Source organism: Coenobita brevimanus, chromosome 65 (genome assembly GCF_032717465.1).
Source record: "Coenobita brevimanus isolate Jiangsu-jjx chromosome 65, ASM3271746v2, whole genome shotgun sequence".
Lineage (NCBI taxonomy): Eukaryota > Metazoa > Arthropoda > Malacostraca > Decapoda > Coenobitidae > Coenobita > Coenobita brevimanus.
Window position 1 is genome coordinate 25579535 of NC_137018.1, and position 25250 is coordinate 25604784.

At 43.2% G+C, this 25250-nt stretch overlaps 1 protein-coding gene across 1 annotated transcript in view; it reads right to left on the reverse strand.

Annotated features, from left to right (window-relative positions):
• The window catches only part of LOC145404918 (U3 small nucleolar ribonucleoprotein MPP10-like), a 422647-nt gene that overhangs the window by 131566 nt on the left and 265831 nt on the right, over positions 1-25250 (reverse strand). Inside the window, exon 6 of the mRNA XM_080276425.1 lies at positions 10465-10649. Within this exon, the coding sequence (XP_080132551.1) occupies positions 10465-10649 (185 nt within the window). The remainder of the gene's footprint in view (positions 1-10464; positions 10650-25250) is intronic.

Sequence of the window (25250 nt, forward strand, 5' to 3'; positions counted from 1 at the left end):
TTAGTACTCTCTGCTAGTTTCCTCCTCAATTCGACATTTTCACACTTCAAGTTTCTAATCTCTTCATTCGCTGTCTCATTGGACTGGATCAGACTCTGTATGGTAGTCTCCGTATTTTCAGACACATCCTTTATCACTAGATTCTCTACTTTCTTTTCAAGTCCACTAATCCTCACAATTAATGTTTTAACCAGGTCCATGACACTGGTATTTCCATCAAATCCTTGAAATTCGAGTCCCTCATTGTTTACATTTTCGGCCATGTTTGATGTTGGTTAAAGTACCAAAACAGCTGTTACCGAAAAATACTACAAACATTCATGTATACTCTAGATAATAAATCTGTATATTTTTGGTAGTCTATTAACTTTCATTATTTTAAATTTAAAACAAGACCTTAGGAGACAGGACAGACAAAATTCCTGATACTACTTAAGGTTAGCAGAGATGGCTGGGACGTCTGCTCTATCTGGTTGTTCGTTCGTTCGTTCGTGTGTGTGTGTGTGTGTGTGTGTGTGTGTGTGTGTGTGTGTGTGTGTGTGTGTCCAACTCTGTGCATAGGCTTCACAGCATCCTATCAAGGCCCAGCAGTCCTCCTACATACAATACACCTCTACATGTCACCACTTCGGCATTAATGCCCACCATCCATATGGAATACATGCTAGGGCTGCCTCATACAGGAGTGGAGTATTGGTATTAGCGGGGGTATTTTTACGACATGTCGGCGGGGCTTCTGGTAGATCAGTAAAGCCTGATTTAATGAAATTCAAATCCTTAAACTGTTGCCTGCCCTAGCGGGGATTTGAACCTGGGTCCGTTAGGACTGCAGGCCACGTCTCTACCGACTGAGCCACCGCCTCCCCCAAATGGTGATTATGGCCTATTCTTTCCTCTGATTTCGTTCACTTGGGGTTCAAGTCGTTCATTATGGTTTTGTGGCCCTGATTACCCCCTGCTCGTTCACTAGGCGAATCGTTACATTCACTGTGCGAGGGTATTTTATACATATATATATATATATATATATATATATATATATATATATATATATATATATATACAGTATATATACATATATATATGTGTATATATATATATATATATATATATATATATATATATATACAGTATATATATATATATATATATATATATATATATATATATATATACAGTCGACCCTCTGTCTTCGAGGGGGTTAGGGGCTTGAGACCCACGCGAAGATCGAAAATCTGTGTAAAATTGGTGCCCCCCTAAAAACACCCCTAGCCCCCCATTTCCTTCTTTAACGAAAGAAAACCCCTGTGTACATGTCAATAAACACTTTCTTTATAATTAAAGTATGAAAAAAATAGTTTAATTGCGTAGGTGGATGGCCGCTCACACCGCTCGTCACAGCTACACTCTCACCCTCCACCACCGTTACCAGAATTTTCCCTCCCGTAACTTGTCCAGCAGTTCTACCTTCTCCAGCAGGGTCATTATCTTCTTCTGGTGCTTTGAGGTGCCTTCAGGAGATGTCTTGGCTGCTTTCTTAGGGCCCATGGTAGATAAAATGATGGTGTCACAGAGAGATCAGCGAGTACAAGCACACACAAGCGTGGTCACATTGAGAATGAGTTTCAGGACAATTCGCCGTCGTCAATTCGCAGTCATAACAATAACAAGACAATTTGCCGTCAGGACTTTTCACCGTCAGGACGATTCCCCGTCATTTATTTACATACTATAATAGTCTTTTAAATATACGAGTTTTAAAAGTGGTGGTGGTTTATCGTTTTTATAATAAATGTAGTGCCATCTGTTGAGGCTCAGCCATATCTTTCCCCACGGTTTGCATCCACTATGGCCGATCAGAATAACACGTCGGATATTGTCATTTGAGATGAATATATACTTGTACCTCTTCAGAGTCATTTTAAAACATACCCAGGATGTTGTAGTACCAATGAAAATTAATCAAGACAGCTACAGGTGACGCTAGAACACAATTCAAAGTTGACTACAACGAAGTAGAAGCACGTTAATTATTGGATAAAAGTGCAACTTATAAATGATATCCAAAGCCTACGATATTGAATGAACATAGACTTTGATAGATCCCCCTGAAAATTAGTTATTAAAGTATTAATTATTCAAAAATAAGTATATTTATAGAATGACGGGGAATCGTCCAGGGTGCAAATTGCCCTGACAAGGAATCGTCCATGTTTTGACGGCGAATAGACTTGACGGCGAATTATCTCGGAACCTGAGAATGAGAGAACCTGCCGCGAGAGATTCAAAGCAATGCGGGGTTGGTGCGGGTGGCACTACGGGCGGTATTCAACGTGTGGCGCGCGATTTGAATGTGTTTCCATTATTCTCTGGACTTCAAAAACCGCGAAGACAGAGGGTCGACTGTATGTATGTATATATATATATATATATATATATATATATATATACAGTACCCTCGCGTCCAACACGGTAATATTGTCGTGCATGGGTCACGTGTTGGACCAAAAACGTGTTGGACAAACAATAGAGCTTATGGGGAAAAATGAATTATGTCAGCAACCCTAGGAAAAGTCACCCTAAATACCTACCATACACCTATACATATATTGGTACTATTGTAATAATAAATAGTACTGTGCTATGAATGATAACTAACCTTTTAGGATAGTGTTGGTGGGCTTGCTGGGAATGGAAGGTGGTATCCAAGGCTGTAGGTAGTCCTACTGGGTCCCCGGAGGATGGCTGCTGGCGTCACTAGCGGGTAATGGCTGTTGCTCCTCCTTAACCTCCCTCATAAATCCTTTGAAATCACACTCAGAATCACTATCTTCGTCCACAGCCATGGAAGGTCCTGCTTCTGCCTGTCCTAGCACTCTGTAATCCTCGGCAAAGGGCATGCTTCTCACACTGTTGCCAGAGCCCCGTCTCGTGACTGTGGAAAGTGATCGCTGTCGCTGACTCGGTAGAGAATAAGGAGAAGCAACTTTGTTTATAAACTGGTACACATGCCGATGAGAAGGGTTTCAAAATGATTGATATTTATTCTAAAATATTAATATGTATTCAGTGTCAGGCTAAATGTTCAATGCTGTAGTACAATTATTCTCTGTCGAGTCGCCTGGGTTTTGGTCACACTGTTTTGCCCGTCGTATCCTCGGCAGGAATCCAACCAGATGAATTCCAAATGCCCGTGGTATCGTCAGCAATTTTACCACATTACCTTTCCGATTTACCATCGTATCCTCGGCAAACCTGGTATGAAGTGCCGTGTGATAGCCTTCGGCTGCCAGGATCTTGTCTTGGTTTTTTATTATGGTCCTCACGTTGGCTTCATTCATGTCGTAGGTCTTGGCAATGTCAACTTTCCTCTCCCCTTTCTTCTTCCTCTCGATGCTTTCTAGCTTGGTGGCCTGAGGGAGGTGCCGACGCTTCTTGGGGTTCTCAGAAGGCTTCCTAGGCATCGTGAGCAGGGTAAAATGCAGTAACAAGGGCAGAAAATGCAGCAAGAAAGAAGCACCTTCCAATGCGAATTATGCGACTGAGTGGCGCTGTGGCGGGAGAAATTTAAACAAAACATCACGTGACAGAAGAAGCGTTTTTAATTGGGCGGCATCACGATCACGTCACGATAGCGGGCGGGGAAGGCTACTTGATCAGAAGTTTTCATTGGCTATGATCATCATGGGAATGTCCAGTATGACCGTGTTGGACCGGGGGTGATCGTGCTAGAGGTGAACTCTGCGGATTTCGCCCACTTCTCGGAGCTCTGTGCGTGTTATGCTAACACACTCGTGTTGCAGAAATTAAATCGTATTAAATAATACTAATTATTTGCTCTCCGTGCTGGACGTGAATCGTGCTGGACTAATGTGTGTTGGACACGAGGGTACTGTATATATATATATATATACAGTAATCCCTCTAATATCCGGACGCCCAATAACCGAACATCCCCACTAACCGAACCTTATCGTCCTGGGATCAAACATTCCCAAAATGGTCCGAAAATCCAAAAAAATTGGAAAAAAAAATCGATTTTTTGCCGTCCGTAATTTGAACTTGCTACGCGCGCGCATGAGAGCATTGTTTTGGTTCGTCATTCCTCCGACGTCCGATAGAGCGCCGCTGCATCCTCCCCACTTCCCGCCTGTCTCTCACCGCGACAAGACCTACGCTCTTCGTCATGGCTGCCCACGTGCTCGCTTTTGTGGTGGTGCCGTACTTGCTGCAAGGCCTCCTGCTGCTCTCTGCCCTACTCTTAGTGTGTGTGATGATGGCCCCGCCTCCTGAGAAAAGGAAGAGAGTGGTGTTGACTCTGGAGAAGAAACGGGAGATATTGGAGAAGGTTGATGCGGGTTGGTCTTCCTCTCGCATTCTCCGCGAGTTCAACCTGGCCCGGTCGACTTTGTTTGATATCAAGCGTTCCCGAGACAAGCTCATGCAGTACATGGCTGACTTCTCGTCGAGAAGCAAACGTAACGTGGAGAGGATGGTTATGTTTACTCCCAAGTATGCAGAGATCGACCGCTCCACGTTGATTTGGTATCGACAGCAACGTGCAGCTGGTGTGATGGTACGTGGAACGGAGCTGAAGGCTGCTGCTGAGAAGTTTGCAAGGCTTCACGACGCCCTAGACTTCAAGGCATCCGAGGGTTGGCTCTTCGCGTTCAAGTTGCGACATGGCCTTACTAACCGTAAAGCACATGGCGAAGCATTGGACGCTAACGAGGGATGGAGGGACGAGGTTTCGGCACAAGGTGAAAGGCTTGATCGACAGGGAGGGCCTCACTCTCGGTCAAGTCTATAACGCTGACGAAACTGGCCTATTCTATCGCTCGGTGCCAACGAACACTCTCGCCGATGAGACGGAGAAGCGTGTACCTGGCCGCAAGCTTTCTAAGGAAAGGATATCTGCTTTGTGTTGTGCCAATGCTAACGGCATGCACCGGCTTAAGCCCGTTATTGTTGTCCGTGCAGCAGCCTCGGTGCCTTCGTGGGGTGATGGATGTCCTTCCTGTCGTATGGTACCATTCTTTGAAAGCATGGTTCACAGCTGTGATTTTCAAAGACTGGTTTCACCATCACTTCGTCAAGGAGGTCATACATTACCAGACGAAGACACTGGGAATTCCTCGCGACCAGGTAAAGGCTCTCCTTCTCCTCGACAATGCACCTGCCCACCCGTGCGACAAGGACTTGGTTGCTGAGAATGGCCGTATTAGGTGCATGTTTCTGCCACCCTAATACGACTGCTCTCATTCAACCAATGGACCAAGGAGTGATCGTGGCAACAAAGCGCCTGTACCGTCGGAAGTTCCTGGACGAGGTGATGGTGGTTCTCGAGGACGAGGACGAGCGCAGGGAAGGACGTGACACTCGAGGCAAGCGGACTTTGGAAAACCTTCGCTACAACATCAAGTCTGCGCTGTACAACTGGGCTAGTGCATGGAAGGAAGTCCCTGTGAAAACTCTTGAAAATGGTTGGTCTCGTCTGCTTCTCGGAACAGATGTGGAGTACGATTTCCTAGGGTTTGACGTGGATGACTTCCATGCACGGCTACGTACGCACGGCGACGATGTTGATGTGGACGATGTTCGTGAGTGGTTGGACGACGACGAGGCGATCCTGGGTATCAGACGTTGTCTGATATCGAGATCGCGTCTTCGGTTGCTGGTGTCAGTCCCGAACTTGAAGATTCCGACGACGAAGGCGATGATGATGCAGACTCCGCCCAGCAGGACACTACTCCAGCCATCCCCAAGCTGAGCGCACTCCGGGAACATCTAGAGTTCGTCCTAGACTACCTGGAACACCCGGACTGCGACAGGGAGATGGGGCCCTTGGGACTCGTGGAGGAAGTGCGTGCTTTCTGGCAGCGCATCATCAATCGCCAGAATCGTCGGTCCTTGCGTCAGTCAACGATTAACAGTTTTTTCAGGCCCATGACCCCCGCTGTGCCAAGCCCTGGTTCCACTCCGTTGCCTCCCCAAGACAGGCCCTCATGCTCCGAGCCACAGCCCAGCACATCAGCTACAGTGGAGTCACCGCTCGACGTGAGTTTGCGGCTGTCTTCAGAGTCTTCTGTGTAGTCGGTACGCCATCACCACTACCCACCGATGCACCCCTTGGACGCCTGCCAGTGATACTCTCGGGCTCTGACAGTGAATAAACAGCAAGAACTTCTCCACTAGACCACACACGGGAATTTTGAGTGTTGTGCAGTGAAAAACGGTGTGTTGTGTTAAGGTTTTCAAGTTGGGAGAAAAGACTAAGTAGAAAAGAAATTTAACGTAACTAACCTTCTTTGTTTTGGCTTTGGAAACTTAAATAAACTTTGGTAAGGGTAATGTGCAACACTTAAATTTAATGGAACATTATTTGGACTAAAGTGAACACTGTGAAAAGAACGGACTTCTGTGTGTTAGTGACTAAGTTCAGTGCAAGACTTCAGGAAGAGTGTAGTGCAAGTGCTTCAGGAAATTGTTCTTACTGTCAGAGTCCGAGAGGAGGCGGTTATTCATCGAGGTGGCCAGGGACTTGCTGTAAGTAGCCAAAATGTTTCATGTTGTACTATTTCCCATACTATATTTACCAGAATGTTTCATATTGTATTTTTTCCCATACTATACTTACCAGAAAGAGTCATACTGTACTTCTTTCCATACTAAACTTACCTCATGCATGTGCAGTAGGAATGTGTTTTTCAGAGTTCGGTTAGGTTCGGTTAGGTTAGGTTCGGTTAGAGTCCATAAGTACCAGAATGTTTATTAATGTATGAACATACTTCTAAACCCACATTTTATGTGTCTATTGCATTTATTTCAGTCATTTATGTGCCTTATTGGTGTGATTTGGGTGTTAAATAGGTGCTATGCATGTCCGGAGGGAGTTGTATAGGTGTTTCTCTGTGTTAGGGTCCGTAAGTACAAGTCCATAAGCTGGGGCCCAATATCCGGACAAAACCAATATCCGAACCTACCGATGGCTCTATTGATCCGGATATTGGAGTGATTACTGTATATATATATATATATATATATATATATGTATATATAAATATATATACAGTAAAAGTCCCATTATTCGGCATCTATGGGACCAGGATGATGCCGAGATGTTGGATTTACCGAATAATCAAAAACCTACCCACTCAGTACCTTAATTATATTGGTGAACACTGTCATAACCACTTATGGTATTACAACTGTTTGGAGAGAGAATACTGTACAATACTGCAATCAATACAGTACTGTACCTGAATCTGGAATATATATATATATATATAAATTAGTGAACATATACAAGTGTAATGACACAGTAGGCATACAAGTCAGATAACACTTCCTGGATGGCCGAAATGATACATAATATTACCTACCAGCTCAGTACATCACTTGTATTGGGGAACTCATCACTACTTATGTTATTACATATATGTTTGGAGTGAGTGCTGTATACAGTATTTTTTCCAAACACAAAATAAAATAGTCTGAAAATTGCATAAAATAAAGTGAAGGAATATGAATTGGTAAGGTCTTTCTGATGAAAGTTAATCGTACATTTAGCATTCATTCTTTTCTTCGTTTTTTTTGTTTACATGTGAAAGGGAGAGTAATGATGGAAACAGTAATGTATTCCATTAACCCCTTAATAACCTCCGGCATTGAACAACCCAATACAGTAAAAAACTGTGAACAGTTATGGGAAGGGAACGAAGGTCATTGGCATGTTTACACGACTCTACGATACAATTCCAAGCAGTCAGAGGGTCAGTTAATCTCAGATGTTTTCACCCATTTGGTAAATGCACAGTAACTTTGTAACTTCTCCCTTGAATCATAGCATGGGTTTAGGAAACTAAATAACACATTGTTAGGTGCGCCAGATGATTATCTTCACATCTTTAAGAAAATGGAAGAAATTTAATCCCTCTGAGTACGTATAGTAAGTTTCTTCCATTCTTCTATCAATTTGTTTTTCTTAAAGACGTGAAGATAATCGTCTGGCTCACCTAGCAATGTTATTTAGCTTTCCAATCCCATGCTATGATTCGCTATGAGTCACAGAAAACTTATAAAGTTACGGGGCATTTACCAAATGGGCGAAAACATCTGAGATTAACCGACCGCCTGACTGCTTGGAATCTTAGCATAGAGTCGTGTAAACGTACCAGTGACCTTCGTTCGCTCCCCATAATTGTTCAATTTTCTTTATAGCTCACACTGACTTGATATCACTGACATCGGTACTGTAAAGGGTTGTTCAGTGCCGGAGGTTATTAAGGGGTTAATGGGATATATTACTGTTTGCATCAGTACTCTCTTTCACATTAAACACAAAAACGAACAAAAGAATGAGCGCTTAATGTACGTTTAACCTTCATCAGAGAGACCTTAGCAGTTCATATTCCTCCAGTTTATTTTTAAGTATTTTTCTGACTTTAGGTTAGGTTAGGTATGGTTAAATTATTAGGTACAGTTTAACTCGGTTAGATTAGGTTTAGTTAAACAGGACAGTCCCTTCCTCCATTATGCTGAGGAATAAAAATACTAGAGCTGTCACAGCTGTACAGCTAAAAACAATGGGGAAACTAATTTAACAAGCACCATTATTTATGGGTAATGCATTACAGTATCAGTGGTTCATGGGCTACGCAATTACCAGTAAATGACACTTTCAGGAATGCGTCAAGAATGAACGAATTTCAAGAATTAGCGAGGGGGCTTGGAACGTAACCCTCGCTAATTTGGAGGGGGTGGTTACTGTACTGTATGATACTATCCAATATTGTAATCAATATAATATACTATACCTGAGTCTGAAAAAATATAGAAATTAGTGAACATACAGAAGTGTAATGAAACATTAAGCCTACAAGTCACAGATAACACTTCCTGGACTGCCGAGATGATTCCGGACATCTGCCGAACAATCAAAGATTTTCGTAAATGGGACTATTTCTCAAAACTGCCGAAATGTCGGATCTACCGAATAATCAGCAGCCGAATAATGGGACTTTTACTGTATATATATATATATATATATATATATATATATACAGTAATCCCTATACTATCTGGACGCCCACTTTCTGGACACCCCACTTACCAGACATTGTGGGCCTGGACCTTTGGAACCCAACAATGGCCAAAAAAAGAAAAAAATATAAAAAAAAATCCAATTTTTTTCCCACCCGTAATTTGAAATTGCCGTGTGGCGCCGAACACCTGTTTACACCAAGGCCCCTTCACCCCTTCCTTCCTCCCCCTCCCCCCTCCCCTGTCAGGGTTGCCATTTGGTATTTTTCATTACCAAATGTGGACCAATTTGGTAATGAAAAATTCGTCTGGTAATGAATCAGAATAATGCATTACCAAACAAATTTTTCACATGTATGAGGATACACAGGATGGAGATGGTGGGTTGTCTGCTGTCTCTGATTAATCTGCTAGCCTACATAGCGTGAAAATAATCAACATGCTGTTAATTATAAGGAGAGTGATTATATTTATTTCCACTTATATATAATTAGTAAAGAATAAATGCTAGCTTTACGAATTTGGTAATGAAAAGTTAAAATTTGGTAATGAAAATTGAGGAGTGTGGTAATGTGGCTGAGCTCCAATCTGGCAACACTGCTCTTCCCTCCCACCAGTTACTACTTAACTGCAATCACGAGTAGACGCTTATCGCAATGGATGGTGCACGTGCTCATTTTTCGTGAATAAACAGCGAATAAACTGCAATACCTTACCACTAGACCACACGGGAATTTACAGTATTGTGCAGTGTTAAGAAATTAGAATTTAGAGTGCAAAGGATTAACTGTGGAGTGGAAACTGCCAGTTGAAACTAGCGTGGTGCAATTAACAATGTGCAGTGTTAAACAATTATCACTCACAATGCAAAGAATTACTGTAAGTGCTGCACAACACTGGATTACTGTATGTGCTTCAACAGCATTTTCACCACTGCCAATGCCTTAGAGAAGGCGGCCACAAGCGTGCTGTAAGTACCCTGGCTGAGGTACAGTCACTTCTAATTCCTCATTCTTTGGTTCCTTTTCATTTATTTCATGTTTTATGTCATTATTGGTGTGAATAGGTCTTAAATAGGTTTAAATAGATGGTATGCATGTCTGGTACGGAGTTATTTAGGTGGCTTTCAAAGTTAGGCTGGATTACAGTCTTTAAGTACCAGTCCAGGAGCCAAGGGCCCACTTTCCGGACAGGACCACTTTCCGGACGTGCCTTTGGCTCTATTACATCGGATAGTCGAGGGATTACTGTATGTATGTATATATATATATATATATATATATATATATATATATACAGTGTATATATATATATATATATATATATATATATATATATATGAAATCAGTCAAAAGGATAAGGTACAATTCACTGATGACAATGACAATTCTTTGCAGCCCCATATCTAACCCAGCAACAAACCTGCTCGTATATCTCAGCTAAACTCTTCTTGCTTTTCTCTTGGTCAAGCAGTAGTGCCTTCTTGTACTCCTGATGGTTAATATTTGGTTTCACCCTCCTTTCCACATCATCCCATGCACGTGATCGCACTCGACCCAAGATGATCCGTTCCACCAGACTCGTTGTATCCTCCGTGATGACAGGCTCTGATGAGTGATGCACATATAAAAAGATTGCTATGGTTTTTCTTCATTATTCTCATCATCGTAACTCAGTTCTGAAAGACACACGGTGCATTAAAGTCTAGAATCATGGTCCATTGATCTCCATGAAGACAGGAATCCGAAGAAAAAGAAACTTATACGAAGTCTGTTCAGAAAGTATCCAACCTTAGGCTCTAAAAAAATAAATAGCTAACCTGTTGAACTAGGACACTAATCCCCCTCAAAGTAGGCCCTTTCTGACTTGACACACATGGTCCAGTGTTCTTTCAACTACCTGAAACATTTTTCAAAGATGGTTTTTGCTATCTCCTGCAGATGATCCGTCACATTCGTCACAATCTCTTTTCCTTTCACATGAAAAACAAGCTCTGCAGATGAACGCTGCTCAAGACATGTTGGAGTGTGCAACTTGCAATCCAGACTTTCTGAAGATGAGACTTGGGTTTACAGGTATGACCTAGAAACCAAAACAAAGTCATCCCAGTGGAAGCATGCAGGGTCGCCTCAGCCAAAAAACACACAAGTCTGCAGCAAGGTGATGTGCACGTTGACAATTTTTTTTTACTACCATGGTGTTGTGCATCACAAATATGCACCAAAAGGTCAGACCGTCAACAAACATTACTACCTCAACGTTATCCACTGTCTTCATGATGCAGTTCGGTGGAAGAGACTAGACCTTTGGAAAGCGGCAAGATGGAAGCTGCACCATGACAACACCCTTGTCCATTCTTCTCAATTTTTGGCCAAGCACATCCTGCAGGTCCGAGAGGCTCCCTACTCATCAGACATGGCTCCTTGCAACTTTTGGTTACTTCCCTAGCTCAAAACTCCACTAAAGTGTTCCCGACATGAGATGAGAGAAAAGATCATGACGAATGTGACAAAGCACCTGAGGGAGATACTGAAAACCAACTTTTAAAAATGTTTCAGGTAGTGAAAAGAATGCTATGCTACGTGTGGCAAGTCAGAAGAGGCCAACTTTGAGAGGGACCGATATCCAAGCTCAACAGGTTACCAGCAGCTTTGCTTTTTTTTTTTTTTTTTTTTTTTTTTTTAAGCCCAAGGTCAGATACCTTCTGAACAGACCTTGAACACACCATTTCAATTTCATCTGTATCATAAGAGGTGCATGGCCACATTCAGTAATCTTTTATATCATGTATGGAATATATGGGTTGTAGATATCCCTCCTGCTTCATCATCATCTATGACATCCTTATCCATACAGAGAACTCCCCATCAAGGGACTGCCTTGAAAGAACTAAATTTAGGCTACTTTGTTATCTGTACATGCTTCAGTGGACAAACTAAGGAAACTACAGAAAGAGGTCCTTGGAGGAAACCTCATGTTCAGGAGACTCAACTGGAAACCATGCAACATGAACAGCAGCTATCAGGTGAAAAATGCTGACACAGGTACACATAAATTATTGTCCCCGGCCCCTTAAACAATATATATACTGTAAATATACTGTATAAATATATATATAGCATATAAATATGTAAATATATATATATATATATATATATATATATATATATATATATATATATACTATCTATCTATCTATCTATAGCCCGACGCCCTAATCCCGCAAAGGGTGGCCGCAGACAAACGCCTCCAAGTCACTCTGTCACCCACCATTTGACTCCCTCCCCCCAACTCACCCCCCTCCCTCATATACCTCTCAACTCCATCCCTCCACCTCATCCTCGGTCTACCCCTCCCTCTCCCTCCCTCCACCTCACCTACATACACCCTCTTAGTCAGTCTTTCATTCTCCATCCTCTCCACATGTCCAAACCACCTCAGTGTATTTCTCCTAATCTTTTCAACCACATCCACATCTACCCCACAACGTTCCTTCACTTCTTCATTCGTCAACCTGTCCCCTCCATGTCACTCCACATGCTCCTCTCAAGTAACTCATTTCCACTGCTCTCACTCTTGACTTGTTCCCCTCTTGCAAGGTCCACGCCGTCTCCATACGTCAGGGTAGGGATCACAATACCATCATGCAGTGACTTCTTAACTTCCATACTCACCTCCCTATTTCTCATCACTGCTTTCAGTGTGCCAACAACCTTCCTTCCCTGCTGTACCCTTTCACGTACTTCATCCCCCAAAGTTCCATCCTTACTCATCACACTACCCAAGTACTTGAATGCACTCACATTCTCCATATCCTCACCATCCAACCTCACTGCACACTCTGTGACTTCATTCCTCTCAAACACCATAACTTTACTTTTGTTTACATTAACTTTCAGCTTCCTCCTCCTACACACTGTCCCAAATTCATTCACCAAACCTTGCAACTCCCATTCATCTTCACTCAACAATACTGTATCATCAGCAAACAACAACACCGGAAGCTTCCAAATCTCACCCTCATTCATTAAGGCCACCCCCACATCCACTGCCCTACCTTGTACCTCCTTTACGACCCCATCCATATATATATTAAACAGCCAAGGAGACATTACACACCCCTGTTTCAGTCCCACATTGAGATCAAAGAACTCACTCAGCTCACCATCCACTCGCACCGTAGCCCTAGCTCCCTCGTACATACTCTTCACAGCACTCAACAATTTCCCCTCCACTCCATATATTCTTAATACCTTCCACATACCTTTCCTATCTATTCTGTCATAAGCTTTCTCCAAGTCCATGAAGGCAGCGTACACTTTCCTTCCCTTCTCTAGATACTTCTCCACTAAACATCTTAGAACAAATATCTGATCTACACACCCTTTTCCCCATCCTAAATCCCCCTTGTTCTTCTCCAACTAGCTCCTCTGTCATATGCCTAACCCTATCAATGAGTATTCTACCATATATTTTACCAGTCACACTAAGAAGGCAAATACCCCTATGGTTACCACATACTTCTTCTCTCCCCTTTTCCTTTGTACAGAGGAACAATTATACCTGATTTCCAGTCCTCTGGAACCCTTCCTCTTCCCAAGCCAATCTACACAACTTCCATATCCACTCCACAACAATCTCACCCCCATACCTAAGCATTTCACCACACACTCCATCAATTCCCTGGGGCCTTTCCCAGCTTAATCTTCTTCATCGTCTCCACTACTTCCGACCTACTGATCTCTTCCTCCCTCCTCTCATCTCTTCTTCTCCCAGCCATTCCCCAACCACTTATACTCACACTGCTCTCACTCTCTACATTCAACAAATCCTCAAAGTGCTCCTTCCATCTCCTCAATTTCTCTCTCTCTTCTCCACCAACAATCTATTATTCCTATCTTTCACTCCCCTACTATTTCCCCTTTCACACTGCCTTACTTTCTTTACCTCCTTCCAAAACAATTTCTTACTCTCCCTCCATTTCACACTCAGATTCCTCCCAAACTCTTCATCCACTTTCTTCTTACTCTCCTTCACCAGTCTCTTAACCTCCCTTCTCCTGCTCACATATACTTCTCTCTTCTCTCTCATCTTCTCCCTACCTCTACTCGCCAACCATTCACCATATGCCTTCTTCTTTTGTTCCACAGCTCGTTTCACCTCATCATTCCACCATGCTGTCCCTTGCACACCCTTGCATCTCCTCCTCACTCCACAAACCGCCTCACACGCTGTGCTTATCTCTTCCGTGAATATCTTACATACGTCTTCCACCCCTTCCATCTGCTCTAGCTCATACCTTCCCAATCTTTCTTCCACTATGCTCTTATACTCTGTCCTCTTCTCACTATCTTGCAATTTCTCCACTCTTCCTCACAGGAGCTGCTTCCTCCTGTCTTCCCCTTCGCCTCCTCAACCACTTTCTTTGCAGCTCTACCTTGGCCATCACTAAGTGATGGTCCGAGACTCCATTCCCCCACCCTCTCCACACCCTTGCATCCAACACTTGTCTTCTCATTCGCTCATCCACACACACGTAGTCTCTCATTGCCTTTCGTTCAACAAGTTCACCATCCATCCTCCTCATTACTCTCCATGTATACCGGTGGATCATCTTATGACGAAAGTAGGTGTTGGCTATTGCCAACCCCTTACCAGCACAGATGTCCACCAAAGCACTACCATTCCCATCTACTTCCGCTGGCACACCCCACTGACCAACCACTCCATCCACTCGTACATTCCCGACTTTGCCATTCATGTCTCCAATCAACAGCACTCTCTCGCTCCTCTCAAACTTGTCCATACATGCTTCTACTCTCGCCCAAAACTCATCTTTCACTCTTGCCACTCGATCCTCTGTTGGAGCATATACACATACAATCGCCCATGCTTGTATACCTACTTTCATCCTCACCCATACAATCCTTGCACCCACTGTTCCATACTCTCTTATATTCTCCTTCCACTTCTTGCTTATCATCAGACATACTTCCCTTCTTGCCCTCTCATTCTCACTGACTCCCGCACATATACCTACACCGTATTCCCATTCTCTCATCCTTTCACCTTTTCCATTTAGTTTCAGTCAATCCACATATATCCACTTTTGCATCCTCAAGCACCTGGACACTCTCTCTCTATATCACTTCATCATAAACTCCTCTCACAATCCACGATCCTACTCTAAGAATGTCCTTTGTCCGTCCTTAGTCATCAACGTATGGTCCGTCCGGTCCGAGGCGCTTATTTGCTTTTTTTAGTTAGTTCTTTTACGGGGTGGGGCACTAACCCACCACCAACCCTTTTAGTCGCCTCGTACGACAAGCAGGGATACTGGGGGAGTATTCTTGAAACCCCCCTACCCCCAGGGGGTATATATATATATATATACAGTGCTGGGCAGGTGCGTAAGCACTTGCGCAAAGTGCAATTGCGCACCCTTGCGCTCCGGGGATATCATTTGCGCATTGCACACCGCATGAGACCATGCGCAATTTTGCGCTTGCACACATGAAAAGGCAGGTGTGCAAGCGCAAACTTAGTGGCGCTTGCACAACTAAATTTGCGCTTGCGCACCTGCCCTGTGGATTGTGCATTGCGCGATCCAAGGGACACGTGGTCTTCCAGGGGACATGTGGTCTTGGGAGCTTCCCGTATGGCTGGATAATGGATGAGGGAGGCTGGGGCGGGTCGCGAGGGTGGGTTGGTGGGGGGAGGCGGGAGGGAAGGGGGTTGTAGCATTTCTTAATATGCTTCAACAGAGATAATGTACTTTTAATATTTTTTAAATTATTATTATTAGTAAGTAATAATAAATATACATTATTTATTAAGATTAGCATATGCAATTCCTTACAAAAAACATTAAAACATATTATTTAAGTACACTGAAAGCAGTGATGAGAAATAGGGAGGTGAGTATGGAAGTTAAGAAGTCACTGCATGATAGTATTGTGATCCCTACCCTGACGTATGGAAGCGAGGCATGGACCTTGCAAGAGGGGAACAAGTCACAAGTGAGAACAGTGGAAATGAGTTACTTGAGAGGAGCATGTGCAGTGACGTGGAGGGACAGGTTGACGAATGAAGAAGTGAAGGAACGCTGTGGGGTGGATGTGGATGTGGTTGAGAAAATTAGGAGAAATACACTGAGGTGGTTTGGACATGTGAAGAGAATGGAGAATGAAAGACTGACTAAGAGGGTGTATGTAGGTGAGGTGGAGGGAGGGAGAGGGAGAGGTAGACCGAGGATGAGGTGGAGGGATGGAGTTGAGAGGTATATGAGGGAGGAGGGGGTGAGCTGGGGGGAGGGTAGTCAAATGGTGGATGACAGAGCAACTTGGAGGTGTTTTGTCTGCAGCCACCCTTTGCGGGATTAGGGCGTCGGGCTATAGATAGATAGATAGATAGGATATTTGATTTAAATACTCTGTTTTCATGATTTTTTATTTTTTGTAACGAATTACATATGCTATTGTATATCTATACTGAATTATTAAATAAACTGTCTTGACAAGACAAGACAAGAGAGAGAGATAAAGAGCATTATTCTGAGAGAGAGAGAGAGAGAGAGAGAGAGAGAGAGAGAGAGAATAAATACGGGAATGGCAAAGGAGCGTCCCTTTGAGTGAGGAGATAAGGCATAAACTTCGTCCCTCTTCTCTCTCTTATTCTCCATTCCTTCCCTCCTCTTTCTCTTATTCTCCATTCCCTCCCTCCTCTGTCGGACAGAGAAAGAGAGAGAGAGAGAGAGAGAGTTGATGATACAGTAATCATGTGATCTTTGCCAATGCCTTGGTAAATATAGGCTGTTTTTCCAGGACAATGACCTACTGTACCTCAGTCACCACAGGTGGTGGGCAGGTTGCTAATTTAGTAATTTATTTAATTATACCAATATATATTTTACAGTAATTCCCACAAATATATGCAAATGATTTGCGCTAGAGCTTTGCGACATTGCACAAGCTAAATATTAGATTGCGCACTTGCGCAAATTACAAATAATAAATAATAATAATAATAAATAAAAGTAAGTAGTTATGCTGTTTTATTTAAATATCTCAATATTTTTCAGTAATTCCCCAAAATATATGCAAGTGGTTTGTGCTTGTGCTTTGCGACATTGCGCAAGCTAAATATTTGTAAGATTGTGCATTTGCGCTTGCGCAAGGTAGTGAACTGTGGATTGCGCTTTGCACTTGCGCAAGGTCCTTCTTCGTTTGCGCTGCCCACCACTGTGTATATATATATATATATATATATATATATATATATATATATATACAGCCAACTTGGACATATTGCAGGTCTGTTAGTCTCAGTTTTCTAATTCACGGTACTTTTTCAGCCATACTGTGATCGTTTCGTGTCATGGTAACCAATTTAACCAATTTGATAGCCATGGTCGCTGTCCCAAGTGACTCATTTCTGAGGAGTTTTCCAGGCTGCAGCGTTGTTTACACTAGTCGTGGCCAGAAGAAAATCATATTCAAGCACAAGAAGCTAATCACAGCGCTCCCACTTATGCCTAGCAGCAAGTGGGCACAGTTGTCTACCCTGTTGTCCCTGCTACTACCACACTTGCTTCATGCTGAGAGGCTGTAGTGTGTCTCAAGCCTTAGGACCCCTCCCCCTCCACTGTCCACTTAAGAATTATTGTCAGTCAGTCATGTAAGAACCTCACAATATTGTTCTTTCCCATTACACACATGCATTCCGTACTGTTTTGAAAAGGTATTAGAGTTTGCTGGTGACAAGTCGGGTGTAAGTATGGTGGTAGGAGGAACTTTCCTGAGAGGTAAGACTCATAAGTAATAATTCTCCCCATACAGTAAGTTATGTTATTTATAATTCGCAAAATTTCTAAGTCACAGTAAGTATTAACTCTACAGTACCCATGAATTACCTAAGTTGACTGTACACACACACACACACACACACACACACACACACACACACACACACACACACACACACACACTGGAGAGAATGTCAAGAGAGATATGGCGGTAGTGTATGTTCCCCCAAAGACGAGAGCATGGAAGGATGACGAATACCAAGAGATGTTGTCAGATATGGCTAGCTATTTGCAAAAAATAATTGAGAAAAGCAATAATATAATTTTAGTGGGTGACTTTAACTGTAAAGAGGTGAACTGGGAGGAATGGTACTCGGAAAGCGGCGAGGATTCATGGTGCACTATGTTATTATATATAATAATAAATAATGTGATGACGCAATGGGTCAAAGAAGAGACACGGTTTCGAGGTGAGGACACACCAGCAAGGTTAGATTTACTGTTCACCAAAGAACCCGATGTAATAGAATCATTGAAATATCTCTGTCCTTTAGGAAAAAGTGACCATGTGGTCACTGAGTTCCAGATGTTAATAGGGAATGTCGAGCCAATAGACGAGCTTCATAGACAGGGAAGATACACCTTTGGGAAAGCAAATTTTACAGGATTGAGAAACTTTTTTGAAAATGCGGATTGGAGAAAATTCAGAGAAACAAGAGAGATACAGAAGAAGTGGGATATCTTTCTAGACCTCTATAATTTGGGAGTGGAAAAATTTGTACCAAGAGTAAGAGGGAAAGAAAACAGGAAAAAGGAGTGGTTTAATAGAAGGTGTATGATAGCAAAAAAAGAGAGAGATAAGGCATGGAACAATTAGAGAAAGAGAGGTAACAACAGAACAAAGGAAGAATATAAAAGAACAAGAAATGAATACACAAGAATACGTAGAGAAGAAGAAACGAATTTTGAAAAAGGTATAATAGACAAATGCAAGGATGAACCCAAACTGTTTTATAGATTTGTTAATGGCAAACTGAAACAAAAGGAAGGAATCACCAAACTGAAAGTAGAAGGAGAGGTCTTTAAGGATGCGGCAATGCAAGCAGAAATAATGAACAAACGTTTCCAGTCAGTTTTCACTAAAGAAAAGAAGCTTGTGGAAGGGGAGGGAGTGATTAGAAATGTTCCGGTGATAAAAGATATAAAAGTGGAGGTACAGGAAGTGTATAAATTACTGGAAACTCAAGATGTAAGGAAAGCCCCAAGACCTGATGGAATTTCTAATTGGATACTGAAGGAATGCAGAGAACAACTGGCGGATAAAATTCACAGTTTAATCGAATGCTCACTGGAAGAGAGGAAAGTGCCACAAGAATGGAAGAGGGCAAATGTGGTACCAATTTACAAGGGAGGAAACAGGGAATAACCCCTGAATTATAGACCAGTGTCTCTAACCAGCATGGTCGCAAAATTGTGTGAGAGAATCCTGAAAGACAGATGGATAAAATATCTGGAAGAGATGAATATGTTGGCTGAATGTCAGTTTGGATTCAGAAGTGGAAGGTCATGTGTTTCTAACTTGTTGAGCTTTTACTCAAGAGCGATTGACGTGGTACAGGAGAGAGATGATATATATATATATATATACCTAGGCTGCTTCCCCCAAGGAAAGGGAGGTAGCCAAGACAGGACGACACACTCCCCATTTACTCATCCATTCAAATACATTCATTTGCATCTTTGCCCCAAAGGGGAAAAGGGACAGATCCTCACCGCACTACACCGCACAAGGGTCAACTGTGCAATGCATTCAGTGACATCCGCAGCAGGGCCTGACAGCAGAGCTGGTTTACCCCTGCCACATCATAACAGACCCATCCCCTTACCCGTACCTGACCTGACTAGCTGATCAGACCAAATGCGGGAGAATATCCCCTCAGGGCTGCGTCATCACTTATTCATTCACAATTTCTCTCCATTTATTTCTGTCATGCAGCCACTCTTCCTTACTCAACAGACATCCCTCTCGCATCCAGCGCTCTCTTCACACTGTCCATCCATCCTATTCGTGGTCTTCCTCTCAGCCTTACACCTCTCACATCAGGTCTAGTCATCTTTTTCACCAATTGCTCTTTATCCATTCTCTCCATATGCCCAAACCATTGCAACACCCTCTGCTCAACTCTACCAGCCATCTCCCGAACAATTCCAGTTCTCCTTCGCACTTCATCATTTCGCACTCGATCCATACCCGTCACTCCACACATACTCCTCAGACACCTCATCTCCATTATTCAAACTTTTCCTCTCTGCTACACCCATATTCCATGTTTCAGCCCCATATAATGCAGTCGGTACCACAACACCCTCATACAGCCTTCTCTTTACATCCATTCTAATCGAATGACATCTAAACACTTTTTTCATTCGTCCCAGCACCTTTCCTACTTCATTTATTCTAAACCTCACTTCTGCATCTATTCTTCCATCCCCAGCAACATGTGACCCTAAATATTTAAAACACTCTACCTCCTCAAGCAACTCGCCATTCAAAACTATATTCAACCCCCTACCATCTACCAACCTCGTACACTTCATCACTTTACTCTCATTCTCATTTACTTTCAATTTCCTCCTTTCACACACCCTTCCAAACTCCTCTACCAACTGTCTCAATCTCTCCTCTGAATCAGCCACCAGTGCAGTATCATCTGCAAACAGCAGCTGCTTCAGATTCCACTCTCCACCATCAACATTCACCAGACTCAGACCTCCACCAAAACTCTTGCATTCACCTCCCTTACAACACCATCCATGTAAATATTAAACAACCAAGGCAACAATCACATATCCCTGTCGCAGCCCCACTCTCACGGGAAACCAATCACTCACAGCATTTCCCACTCTTACACACGCTCCACTATTTACAGAAAAACTTTTCACCCCTTTTAGTAACCTACCATCAAGTCCATACAATCTTAAAACAGTCCACAAAGCCTCCCTATCAATTCTATCATACGCTTTCTCTAAATCCATAAATGCCCAAAACGCATCCTTGCCTTTCGCTAAATACTTTTCACACACTTGTCTCACAGCATACACCTGATCCACGCATCCCCTCCCTCTCCTAAAGCCACACTGCTCATCACCAATCACTCCCTCTATACCCTCTCCAACTCTCATAATTAACACTCAGCCATACACCTTACCTACAACACTCAACAGACTTATACCCCTAAAGCTAGTACATTCATACTTATCACCCTTCCCTTTATACAACGGGACCACACAAGCACTTGCCCAGTCAATTGGCACCATACCTTTCACAAAGCACACATTCAACAATCTTACTAGCCAGTCAACATTAGTCACTCCACCACCCTTCAGGCATTCCACAGCACACCCATCCATACCTGCAGCTTTCCCTGTTTTCATCTCCTTTACTGCCTTCTCCACTTCCCCCTTCGTGATCAAAGAATCATTCAACTCTCCCAACACATTTATTCCTTGCACCCTTCCATCTGCCACAATCTCAGCCACCCTTTCCTCCTCTACATTTAACAATCTTTCAAAATACTCTGCCCATCTCTCCTTTACTGCATCCATCTCAATTAACATCCTTCTATCCTCTGGTTTTACTCGTTCTTCCCAGACTCTCCCTTTCGCACCCTTTTCACCTCCTTCCAAAACATTTTCTTATTCTGTTGAAAATTCTCTGTCAGCGGCCTACCCCACCTGTCATCTGCTGCCACTTTAGCATCACGCGCAGCTCTTCTCGCCATATTCCTCTTTTCCTTATACCTTTCATATGACATCTCATCCTTCCTCTGCAGCCATACTTGATATGCACGTCTCTTCTCAGCCACAGCCATACTTACTTCCTCGCACCACCATTCACTTCCTTTTCTTACACCACCACCCACACGTCTCACACCACACACCTCTTCTGCATGCCCCACCACAGCACTCTTAAACAACTACCATTCCTCCTCCACATTGCCATTTTCCCGATCTTTCACTGAGTTCCACTCATCTTTCAATTTCTCCTGATACTCTATCTTTTTCTCTCTTTTATCCAACTCACTCACTTTCAAAACCTCCCTGCCACACCTAACCCTCCTAGCTCTCATCCATCTCTTACCTACTCTTAACTGTCCCTCCACCAAGTAGTGGTCAGACATACCTCCACCCTCCCCTCTCAGAACTCTCACATCCAACAATCTTCCTATTACATTCCTTGCCTCTCCTGACATTGAGAGGACTCTTCCTACATGCTAAGGGGTCTTTGTATGCAGCATGTGTTAGGAGTGTAATGCTGTATGGTAGTGAGACCTGGGCAGTGAAGGAGGACGATATTCGCCGGCTCAGACGTACAGAAATGACAATGATTAGGTGGATGTGCAGTGCGTCCCTGCATCCAAGGCCTGGAGGGGCTGGGTTTACAAAGGAAGAGTTGAGAGGTAGGATGGGACTGGAGTGTATTGGTGTTGTGATGAGGAGAGGTAGATTGAGATGGTTTGGACATGTGGAGAGGATGGGGGATGATAATTGGGTGAGGAAGGTGAGAAGCGTTAATACTGGGGGTGGGGTTATGAGGGGTAGACCAAGAAAGACATGGGACGAGGTCATTAAATGTGACCTCAGGGTTAAGGTACTGAACAGGGAGGCTGCAATGGATCGTGCAGCGCGGAGAGCCGCCATTAGGTGACCAAGGCCGACACATGCAAGCATGTTGGAGCCTTTAACCCGCCCCATCCCGACGTTTTCTGGGCAGTGGTATGCCCCAGTCCCGACTTTTTTGGACCTTTTTTTTGGGGGCTCAAACATCCGCTTTTGGTGAGAAATATCGAAAATTCATAGAGAAATCGCTCACCTGAGGTTTAAAATACTGGATCCAGGTAGGAGTACGTCCTTACCTTACAGGGTTTTCTATCAGGCTGGCTGCAAAGAAAACGAGTTCAATGGGAGGATAACTATTCTACACCACTCATAAACAGTATTTATTTATTTATTTGGTACGAATTTATATGTAGTACGAGAGTATATTGGTTTTCAAACGGTAATATAGGCATTATAAGCATTGTTTCACTCACTAAATCATTACCATTCCTGACCTTTTTTTGCCACATTACCTGATCATCATTTCTGACTGTTTCTTCCTCTAATGTTTGTCCTCCACACTGTCATCGATTGGGGAATCACTCTGGCCCTGAATTTCGTACCGTGGCATGACATGGCTTTACTGGCCAGGTCACTGATAACAGGTGAATTGCTGAGAAAAGGTCATGCAGTGGGGGGGGGGGAGAGGATGTCATGCTGGGTAAGGCATTGTCCCTGCCTGGCATCTTGTAGAGGAAGGTGTCCCATGTATACGTGCCAAAGATGACTCACGAAAATTGAAAATTGTGCAAATTACGGACCTTGCAATGTCCTTGCAATGTTGCCGCGTTAATTTATGTCTCCAGGATATGAGTGCACATCATGTGAGGACGTGAATTCACGTCTCTGGGACGCGGCAGGTTAAAAACGAAAACGAATATACAGTATGTATATATATATATATATATATATATATATATATATATATATATATATATGCCCCTCCCCGGAAAACAACTAACTAAAAAAACAAACAATAAGCCTCGGACAAGGACTGACCAAACGTTGACGACCAAGGACCGGACAAAGGACATTGCAATTGGAACGTGGAATGTAAGGGGAGCAAATGATGAGGTGAAAGAGAGAGAGATTGTCCAGGTGCTTGAGGATGCAAAAGTGGATGTATGTGGAAGAATTGAAACAAAATGGAGAGAAGAAAGTGTGAGAGAATGGGAGTATGGATGGGGTATATGTGCAGGAGTAGGTGAGAATGAGAGGGCAAAGGAAGGAGTATGTATAGTTGTGAGTAAAAGATGGAAGAGGAGCATAAGACAGTATGGATCAGTTGGATCAAGGATTGTGTGGGTAAAGTTGAAAGTGGGAATACAAATGTGGGCGATTGTGTGTGTGTATGAGCCAACGCAAGATCGTGCTAGAAGAGTGAGGGAAGAGTTCTGGACAAATGTAGAAGTGTGCATGGAAAAGTTTGGAAGGAATGATAGAGTGTTTTTGATTGGTGATATGAATGGTAAAGTTGGGAATGTGAAGGTGGATGGAATAGTTGGTGAGTGGGGTGTGCCTGCTGAGATAGATGAGAATGGGAGTGCGTAAGTGGACATTTGTGCTGGGAGGGGGTTGGTGATAGCCAATACCCTCTTCAGGCATAAAATGATCCACAGGTATACATGGCGAGTGATGAGAAGGGTGGGTGGTGAATTGAGTGAAAAGAAGGCAATGATTGATTATGTGTGTCTGGATGAAAGGATGCGAAGATGTATATTGGATGCAAGAGTTTATAGAGGTTGGGGGAGTGGACTTTCTGACCACTACTTGGTGGTGGTCAGAGTTAAAGTTCAAGTAAGATGGAGGAATAGAAGAAGGGAAAGACGAGAGGAAGGAGTAGTTGCAAGGAGAGTGGAAAGGTTACAAGAGGATGAGAAAAAGGCAGAGTATAAGAGAGAAGTGGAGGAACGATTGGGCAAATATGAGTTGGAGCAGATGGGGGACGTGGAAGGTGTGTGTAGAATATTTACAGAAGAAATATGTGCAGCATGTGATGTGGTGTGTGGAAGGAAGAGAAGACGGAGGGGGGTGCAAGGAACAGCGTGGTGGACTGAAGAGGTGAAACGGGCTGTGGCACAAAAGAAGAAAGCATACAATGAATGGATGAGAAATAGGGACGTGGAAGAAGTTGAGAGGCGGAAGAGAGAGTTATATGTAGAAAGAAAGAGAGAGGTGAAAAGATTAGTAAGAGAGAGTAAGAAGAGAGTGGATGAGGAATTTGGAAGGAATTTGAGTGTAAAGTGGAGGGACTGTAAGAAAATGTTCTGGAAAGAGGTGAAAAGAGTAAGACAGGGTGGAAGTGAAGTTAGCAGGAGAGTGAAAGATAAAAAAGGTAGATTACTAGTGGTGAAGGGAGAAAAAGTGAGCAGATGGAGAGAACACTTTAAGGAATTGTTGAATGTGGAGGATGGAATTAATGCGAGTATAAGTGGCTGGGGAATGGCTGGGAGAAGGAGGGAGGTGAGAAGACAGGAAGAAATCAGTAGGATAGAAGTTGTGGAAGCAATGAAGAAAGTTAAATCAGGGAAAGCCCCAGGAATTGATGGAGTGTGTGGTGAAATGCTGAAGCATGGGGGAGAGATAGTAGTAGAATGAATGTGGAAGATGTGCAGATTGGCCTGGGAGGAAGGTAGAGTCCAAGAGGATTGGAAGTCAGGTATAATTATTCACTTGTACAAAGGAAAAGGGGAAAAAGAATTGTGTGGTAATCTTAGGGGCATTCGTCTTCTTAGCATAATAGGAA